The sequence below is a fragment of the Gossypium raimondii genome, chromosome 11, assembly GCF_025698545.1.
Source record: "Gossypium raimondii isolate GPD5lz chromosome 11, ASM2569854v1, whole genome shotgun sequence".
Classification (NCBI taxonomy): Eukaryota; Viridiplantae; Streptophyta; class Magnoliopsida; order Malvales; family Malvaceae; genus Gossypium; species Gossypium raimondii.
In genome coordinates, this window is record NC_068575.1 from 23193100 (window position 1) to 23202898 (window position 9799).

The 9799-nt window shown below is 31.9% G+C and overlaps 1 protein-coding gene and 1 long non-coding RNA gene across 2 annotated transcripts; one reads left to right on the forward strand and one right to left on the reverse strand.

The window, feature by feature from the left end:
• The first annotated feature begins 381 nt into the window (after positions 1 to 381).
• On the forward strand, positions 382 to 4951 carry LOC105788102 (uncharacterized). The gene is made up of 9 exons (XM_012614831.2): positions 382 to 955; positions 1168 to 1262; positions 1355 to 1434; positions 2456 to 2497; positions 2586 to 2713; positions 2859 to 3039; positions 3470 to 3648; positions 4041 to 4244; positions 4319 to 4951. Exons 1-9 carry the CDS (start codon positions 549 to 551, stop codon positions 4620 to 4622), a joined length of 1620 nt encoding a protein of 539 aa, XP_012470285.1. The 5' UTR covers positions 382 to 548; the 3' UTR covers positions 4623 to 4951.
• Positions 4952 to 6603: 1652 nt separating this feature from the next.
• On the reverse strand, positions 6604 to 9489 carry LOC128034624 (uncharacterized). The gene is made up of 3 exons (XR_008190744.1): positions 9384 to 9489; positions 8864 to 8936; positions 6604 to 7307 (listed from the first exon to the last, which is right to left on the reverse strand). It is a non-coding gene; the product is annotated as an uncharacterized LOC128034624 (long non-coding RNA).
• Between the last annotated feature and the right edge of the window lie 310 nt (positions 9490 to 9799).

A 9799-nucleotide genomic window follows, 5' to 3' on the forward strand; every position in this document is an offset into this window, starting at 1 on the left:
TAATCATTTGGTATAATCACATGTGTCTTATTTCATTTTACTGTCTAAGTATAATCCTATTTGAGTTAGGTGGTATTCAGCTAAAACCCTATTAAGAATGTCACTCCAAGATTCTCCAAATGTTGAGGGAAGAAATCTACCATAAAAACCCTATTAAGAATGTCACTCCAAGATTCTCCAAATGTTGAGGGAAGAAATCTACCTTACTTTTTCCCTTGTTACTCCAAACAATTCTCAACAATAATTATTATATTAAATAATTATTTGACAGTAGAATTTCTTATTTAAATTAAGTTTTGATTCAACAAATTAATTTTCAACCAACTAATTAATTAAACCGATAATTAAATCAAACTGCTCAACATTGGCTAAGGGTGTTGAACACTTTGTGAGAAAAAAGCCGATAATTAGAGTGCTAATGTAAATATCCTGTTCACTGATTCGGTGATCTTCAAGTCCCAACAGGGTCTCGAGGGCGCTTTCTTCTATCTCTCTTTGAACCATATCGAGTCAATCGACGAACAGAAGGCAGCTAAAGAGGCAAAGCCATGGTCTCACCAGCGGAGCCACCGCACCACCAACTCCACCGCAACCTCACCAACTTCCTCCGCACCACCTTCTCTACCCAGGCCACTCCTAAAACCACACCGTCCCTTCCACCTTCCAAAATCTCCATTTCTCCTCTCCTATTCGCTGACTCGCTTCTCCACCTCACTCCCTCGCCCTTCGAGTCAACTCAACATGACTCCGTTTCTTCTAAATCCACAATCAAGGGCGTGTCTTCGGCCGAGTCTAGCTCCGGCTTCCCATCAACGGTCAGGGTTTCGGGACTCGCTTCCAGTGGAAAGAGTGGTGGCCCCGCCTTCGTTGGCCAAGTCTTCAGCATGTGTGATCTTTCTGGGACTGGTCTTATGGCTGTTTCAACTCACTTCGATATTCCCTTTATTTCTAAGAGGTCTTTTATTAGTTACCTTCATTTATCTGTTTCTTTTTCCTCCTTTTGTTTCGTAATTCTAGTCTTAGTTTTGAAATTGATAGAATTTGAAGAAAAAATCTAAACAATTTGTATACTATTTTGTAAAAGATAAGGTTTTTTTTTTTTAACGTACCGCAAAAGCTTAAAAGAGATGGTTCTATTTCAAAATGTTTTGTTTGTATCGAATATAGGACACCGCAGTGGCTTAAGAAGATATTTGCTAACATTACTAAGAGTGAAAGGAATGGCCCTGTTTTTCGTTTCTTCATGGATTTAGGCGATGCAGGTATGCTTTTTGCTCTTAGCTTTGCTTTTGTTAATCGCTTCTTTGGTTGGAAAAGAACTTGCACTCTAACCATATTTATTTATTTTTCTTAGTTAATTATGTCAAACGTCTTAATATCCCTACTGGAGTTGTGGGTGCTTGTCGACTTGATTTGGCATATGAACATTTCAAGGTAAAGTTAAATTAATTCAATTCGTGCATCGTCATGTCTATTGAATGTGAATTGTTGCTGGGTTATTAGATAAGTGCTGTAATTACATGGGTACCAATTATTGTTATGGGAGTAGAAATGAGATGAATGTGGATGCTATAAATCATATATTGTATTTCTATAGCATTCTCTACGGTTTCTTGATGCATGTAAGAACTGTTTTTCTTTGTCTCATGTACCTTTTTATGCTATAATGTTTAAAAGTTACTGCATGTGAAATGTAAAATAAGAATGTCCTGATGAATGAATGATCTTGTGGGAAATTGATGGAAGTTTTACCTTAGACCTTATTAAAATGCATATAGCGGACACAGTTTATGTAGTCAGCTTGAATCAATTGGAATAATTGAGTTGAGTGGATTTTTATAATCTATAGTCAACCCTCTCTATAATAGCCCCATTTGCTAAAATTTTCGATGTTATAGAGATGTGGCTCCTATACACCTATAACAACATTTGAGATTTAGATCATATTTGATTTTTTTTTTAAATTTCAAACTGAAAAAACTATAATTTATTAATAACAATATTAATTAGTGAGATTTAGACTATATCTTTAATAAAATTTACAAATGAAATTTTATTTATTAAAGATTATTTTCATTTCATAAAATATTAACATATTTTTATGTAAAACTTAAACATTTTATTGATATAATATCTTAACTAAAATTTATTATTTTTATTTCACTTAGGTATAGAACTCATTTTACTAAAACTTAAGACATGAAGCAATTATAGAGAAGTAAATTAGTGAAAAGTGTAGTGCATACTTTATGGCCAGTACTGTTATAGTTGAGAAGTTGCTATAGTGGGTAAAAATAAATTAAATTTCGGTTCTACAACAAACTTGGTTGTAATGAAATGTTGTTACAGTGGGTGACTCTCATAAAGAGGGTTAACTGTATGACTTTGCATATTACGCTGGATGTTGGTGTTGTTCCACTCTAATTTTGACATTTATCATGATACACTTGTGCAGGAAAAGCCGCACTTATTTCAGTTTGTTCCCAATGAGAAACAGGTACTAACATATTGTCAACATTTACTATATATTTAGGTCTTGTGGTATGTTGGCATTTTCTTTAAGAGAACACTTCTTGCTCTCCCAGGTTAAGGCAGCGAACAAGCTTCTTAAGACAATCCCACAAAATGGTGAAAGGAGGAAGGTTGATGGTGTTCCTGTTTTTGGTGCTCAGAACTTGGATATTGCAATAGCTACTACAGATGGAATTAAGTGGTGTGTTCTTCAGTTCTCTTTTGTGTCAATCGTTTTCTTTCATTCTTTCGTTTTTTACTTAGAGTTCCCTCTACTTCTCATCTAGGAACTAAACATCTTTAAATTTTTGTTTGTCTATTTGATGGCTCACTCTTTCTTTCATCAGGTATACTCCATACTTCTTTGATAAAAACATGCTGGATAATATTCTGGAGGAGTCTGTTGATCAGCATTTCCATGCTTTAATTCAAACTCGCCACATGCAACGCCGACGTGATGTAATTGATGATAACTTGGCAGCTGAAGTAATTGAAGAAATTGGAGATAGCATGTGGGAGCCTCCTGAGGTACAGATTTCTTACTCCTATGATTTGCATTATCATGAAAGTTAAATGGTATGGTTGAAGCAATTTGAATGTGGGGAACTGGGGATTATGAAATATTCCAAGTGTCATGGATTTTGGAGACCTTGTGACTTGCGAGATAGGTGGGATAATGAAATGTTAGTGTTATTAGTCAGATTTTACCCTATTTTCAAATTCTGGAGTTGTGAGAAATAGATGTATTTTCCAAAATCACAAGTGACTTCAATTTTTGTCTGCTCCGTGGTATGCTTGTCAAAGGAGTCTGTTGTCTGTTAGTACACCATAAGGACAATCAAAATAGTCTTTCAAGAGAAATAGGAGACTGTTGGATGCACCTAGTTTCTTATTTGTTTTTACAGTAAAAGTGGCGTTATTATTTGTTTAAGTGTTGTGTTGTTCGTATCTCTTATAGGTTCAGGAAGTTTTGGATGAGGTTGGTCATCCTGCCATTCCTTTGAGTGTTATCTCGAAGGCTGCTGGGATTCAGCTTCTCTATGCTCTTGACAAAGTACTCCTGGGTAATAGGTGGTTACGGAAAGCCACTGGCATTCAACCAAAATTTCCTTACATGGTTGATTCATTTGAGAGAAGGTAAACCATATATGGTTTTCACTTTCATTGTCAGTCATTGATGTTAAGCATTTTAAATATGATGTGTGTTTGTCTTAACTTCTTGACAACCAAAATTTTTCATAAAATAAGAATTTATTTACTGTTTGCCAAATTTACCTGTCGTGTCCCTTGAGAGGTTTTTGAATGGTTAAATATTAGCATTGGACTATTTGCAATCTTTCATGTGCTCATCACTTGGAAACAGGTCTTATATTTTCATTTTCTTGAATAGTAAACTTGTCCTCGTAAGTACATCAGAAATAGGCAGTTGGATCCTTTTATTTTCATGTTTCTTAATCTTGTAACGTAAAAAATACATTGGAGCTAGGTCTTATCCTTTCTGTTTTCAAGCAACTTTTTCCCTGTTGCAGGAGTACTGCTTCTTTTCTTAGAGCTTCTGGGTCAGCCACATGCCTTTCTAACTCTGAAAGCGATATCAGTACTTCAGAGCTCAAATCAGTTGATGATCTCAAACCTGACAATGGACAGAGACAAGATTTCTGGTTTCCTTTTGGAGATTGGTTTAGTCATCCATGGTTGAAACAAAGGAAACTTCAACACGGATCCAATTCAAGGTGCCACCATAACGATTGTTCATGTATTCATTATTTTGTTCTTACCTTCTAAACTGATATTTTTGTTATTTCAGAACGGAGAGTCCATCAAAGGAATACCAAAAGCAAAGCTTTGAAGCTAACCCCTTTCTTCCAAAGATTACAATGGTTGGCATCTCAACAGGAGATGGACAGATGAGCAAATCTAGTTTGAAAAAGACTATGGAAGATCTAACCCGAGAGTTGGAGAATACAGATCAGGGAAATAGCACGGGTAGTGATGTGAATGAGTTAAGAGTTGAAGATAGAGATCCACTATTTGTTGCGAACGTGGGTGATTATTATTCAGGCTTGGCAAAGACAGGTTCAGCGCGATGGATCCGAGGAGGTAACAACTGAAAGATCCTCATTATCTATGATGCTTATCTGGCACAAAGCTATTTACGGAACGGCCAAGGCAAATTTTCCCCCTCCTTATATGAGAAATCTCCTTTGTAAGTCAAAGTAGGTAAATGCGCCATGGTGCATTCACAGAAGGTAGTATGTAAAGAAATTAGTTAAAGGGGTGTAGGTGATCATCTTATTGAGCTTGTAGGTATCCATATGGATTGTTATTTTTAAAATGATTCCCTGTATAACAGAATAAGAATTATTACCATTTCCCCGGAACTTAAGCTTCAGCTTGCAATGTAAATGTGGAAGTCAAGTTTGTGTTGTGATTTGCAAAAGATCTCCTGTCAAAGCTTGGAGCTGTTTTGTTTTTGTTTTGATTTTTTAATGGTTTTTGTTAAACAAACGAGTCCAAAATTTAGCATAATATTAAAAAGCTAACCAACCACCGGACTACCCTCGTATTTTGGAAAGGGCCAAGAAAACAGGACCAATAGATGATGACGTAGGGGATCGAGTCAAAGGTTATGTTGGAGGCATACCTGGCGCTTACTGCATGTATAAGGCCTATGGCAATTGATGGGAATAGTTTAACTTATGCGACTAACTAGCGCGTATAGCATCTATAAGGCCCGTGATAGTTTATGGGAATAGTGTAACTTAAGCGACTAACTAGCGGGTATTGCATGTATAAGGCCCATGATAGTTGGCTAGGGCCAGTTCTTTATTGCTTAAAAAAAATACTTCCGATTCCAAAAGTACTTTTGAAAGAAAAGCTATAAAGAACAAGCTGTTTTTGGCAGAAATTTTTAGCTTTTTAAAAGTACTTCTGAAAATGAGCTGAAAAGGAGAAGTTAAAAATTTTAGCTTTTCTTCTCCCAAAAACACTTTTGGTGCTTAATTACTTTTTCACCCCTCTAATAACATAGTATTTTTCTTTTTTTTCTTGGTGCTTAATTACAATTGTGTTAAAATTATTAATTAAAATAAAAAAATATTTTTAAAATACTAATTACAAATATTTAATGGTTATATTTAAAATTTTAAAATATAGTTTATATATTCTAATTAAATTTTATAAATAATTAATATTTATTGCTTAAAATATTTACAATTTATATTTGATATATAAAATATTAACAATAAGTTATAATAATTTTTTATATTATTACTAAAATATAATAATGTTAACTAATTTAAATATTATTTAAATGCGTATTTGTTACTTGATAATAACATGTCTAAAATGGACATTTTATTTCTGAAAAGTAATTTTTGACAGCAATGCTAAACACTCAAATTTTAAACCAAACTTTTCAAAGGTACTTCACAAAGTACTTTTCCACAGTACTTTTCAAAAGCACTTTTCAAAAGCAATGAAGAACTGGCCCTAGAACTCATTGATGCTTTGAATCCACTAGCGCTTGGGGTGATCTGATAGGATTTCTAAAATTTAGAGAAAGAGTTTGTCTTCGTTAGGAAATGAGAGGTATTGGAAGTTAGTACTAATGTCATGTGCTAGAACTTTAGTCTCGTAATTCATGTGATTTTAGGGAATTTATAATTTCAAATCCGCATAAGTCAGTCTAATTCTTGCAAAGTGAGAATTCTCAATAAAAATTCTCTAAGGCATTTAGAATAAAGTGGAAACAACTCAAGACAAAATAACAATAAAAGAACAGAAAAGCCATAAGAAAGCGAAAGCACACCAAGTGTTCTAGTAAATACTCTCAATAGCATTCAATTACTATAAAAGAGTATAATGGGATACTATAGGATATAATGGGATCAAATGGGATGATTATAAATGAAGGGAAAGGCATTTATTTATAGTTAAACTGGAATGCCCTGAACCCGATCCGATTCATCGGATCTGGACCTCGGGTGTTGCCATTCTTATTACAGATTCATACTTAGACTAATACGCACAACATTACATCTGTACTAAACATTTGCTTTCATAACAAATACATATGGAACAAGTTTGATGATTACGTTGGTTACAATGGACTTTACAATTTTTGTGGGGTTAAAAGAGAATAATCATGACTTAGTTACATTGTTCTATTCATTCTGCTTCTATGTGGGCATACTAACTTCAATGGGTTCATCAACCTATTTTGTAACCGCTACAGGAACTTACAAGCAAATTCCTCGACTCGTTTCATTAAATTTTTAAATGTTGATCACGCCATCCCAACATTTGCTCTATATGCATAACGGCCCAACTCGCCTATCCTTTGACGAAACCTGAGCATCGTCCCTCCTGGCATAGTCCCATCTCAACTTACATGTGACACAAAAGCATAGAGGTAAATTCATGAGAACTTAGTGAGTAAACCCTCTTTTACCTAAGTCTTACCCGCGAACTTCATTATCCTTGACTTTGGCGGATACATCCCTTAGATTCTATTCATTATACCATGGGTGTCACGCTTCGTGTAACACCCCTATACCATGTTCGACTTAAGGAACCTGATATAGGAATATTACATTTGGTACCAAATTAATTCTTGGCTAATTACTAATATAATTGAACATAAAAAAAAATACTTGGAACATACCTAATATTTTTCCTAAGTACATGCCATTCTAATCAAAAACTTTAAAATATACCATGTTGTTGCTTGAAGATGTGATGAGATGAAAACTTGCAATCTCAAATTCAACTCTTCAAAAATTTCTGTACCTAATCTGCGCACGGAAACAAACCGTACGCTGAGTATACACCCAGTGGTATTACTATAATTCAAATACTTGAGGTAAAAACAACATATATATATATATATACATTAAATCTTACCACTATTTTACCATTAATAAATCATTCATGCATTTAAACTTTAATTTTATTTCAAATGTATGTATTTTAAATAGCTTCTCTTCATTTTAACTTATTTATCTTCTTACTATATCAGTATCTATTTCATGCATTTCATCAATAACCATTTCATAAAATCATTATTTCATATAGTTCATTTCTATATCTCAATTCAATAACTTATTCTATTTCATATCTAAAACCTTACAACATTAGTCTTTCAAGAACTATTTCACATTCATTTCAATTTCCCATTCCATTTTAATAATTTATCAATCATCAATTTTCATTATCAATTCGTTCTTTTATAATCAATTTACAGTTAGAGTCTTTAAATACTCAATTCATACATTAAATCCATAAATATATTTCAATAACTTGTATTCAATTAAATTAAAGTATTATTTCACTATTTCAAATTATTTTATTTTCACTTCTCATTTTTACATCATTTCATAATATTAAAATCTATTTCATAAAATTTATCCATATCTGTTTCTTGAACCATAATTTTTACCTTTCACATATGTCATATCATTCAGATTTAGTTTTGTCAGTAAATTTATTTCATTTGCCCCTATTAACTTGACTCGGACTCGGCGTATAAATGGATTCCAACCAACACACCAATACGGCACATAGTGCCTAAAACGATACATAGTACCTGATCAGTAATATGTAACGGTAACAGTAACAGTATACAACACACAAAGTGTTGAATCAGAAAAGATATGATAACGATTTCGACACACAAAGTATCGAATCGATGAATGAGTCATCACATAAGTGTCTGATCAGTAAGCCGGCAAAAACCCGTACTTTTCCATATCCTATGGCATGCCAACTATATCCGACTAGCCTGACTAGTTAATATGGTATTTAATTCACTTTCCAGTACAAAATTTCCATCTTAATTCAGTATCAATTATAATTCCTTATTTCAATCAGTTTCAATTTCTTTTCAATAATCACATTTCAATTCAAATTCACTTTCCACTTTCTAATCTACCCAAACATATTCCAGATATTCACATATAATCATACATCGATTCAATTCAAACCATTTTTCAATCAATACACAGTTCAGATAATTTCACTTTTTTTTTTCTACTTTCAATCACAAAAAAATTCAAATCACTAATTACTTTTCAGTCAATATACATTTCAGAGATTCACATATTATTATTATTATTATTATTATTATTATTATTATTATTATTTTATTCAGTTCAAATTCAATTACTTAATTCAAATCATTTTAATTTTTAATTTGTTCACATTCAATTTCATTAGCCATAAACATTTTAGAATCAATTTTATTCAAATCAATATTATCTTTTCAATTGCTTACCTAAATTTACCTACCATGCATTTTAAATTAAAATATAACAATTAATAATAAATATATTTGAATTATAGTAATACAAACCGTGATCCTCGTGTCTACTCCTCGTCCACTTTTTCTTTTCCTTTCTTCGTGGATGCCTCGGGTGTGATATTAGCTACGAAAAATTAGTATAATTTTCATAATCATTAATACACTATTAATTTATATCTAATTAATTGAATTTCTATTCAATTTTCTACTTTAATTTCAATTTAGTCTTAACTAAATTCACTTATTTTCTATCCCAATTCATTCTTTGTTTCAATTCAAATTTCAACGAAACTTAGACATAACTATCTAAATTTCATCATAAAACCCTAATTTCAAATTTCTTGAAATTTAGTCCCTACTATGCAAAACTTATAGCTTACTTTACAATTTAATCTTTTAATCAATTCTAATCAATAAATCTATCAATTAAACCCCGATTCAAACATTTGTTCAACATGAACTATACTTAAAAACCTATAAACTTCCAAAGTCTCAACTTAATTTCATCAAAATCTTTGTTCTAAGACTTCTAAAACATCAAAATTAAATAAAAATGACTTAATTGACTTACCAATTAAAGCTTTAAGCTTCAAAACCCTAGTTTTTCCTTTTCTTTTTCTTTTCTTCTTTCCTTTCCCCTGTTTCGAATTGCTCTCTGTTTCTTTCCTTCTTTGTTTTGTTTCTTTCTTTTCTTTTATCTTACTTTATTATATATATAATAATGATAATATTATAAATTTATTACTTAAAAGTAAATATGTAATAATTACTAACATATGTATTTTATTTTTCCACATGTCATCATATACACCATACATTTGGGATAATATAATATTATGATAATAATATTAATTAATATTATAAATATCTTTTACTTAAATTTTAAGCAAATAAATAATTTTAATACAAGTGTATATATATTCACATATTACACATGTACCACTTATCACCCTACATTTATTATGTCTTAATTAATTAATTAATTAA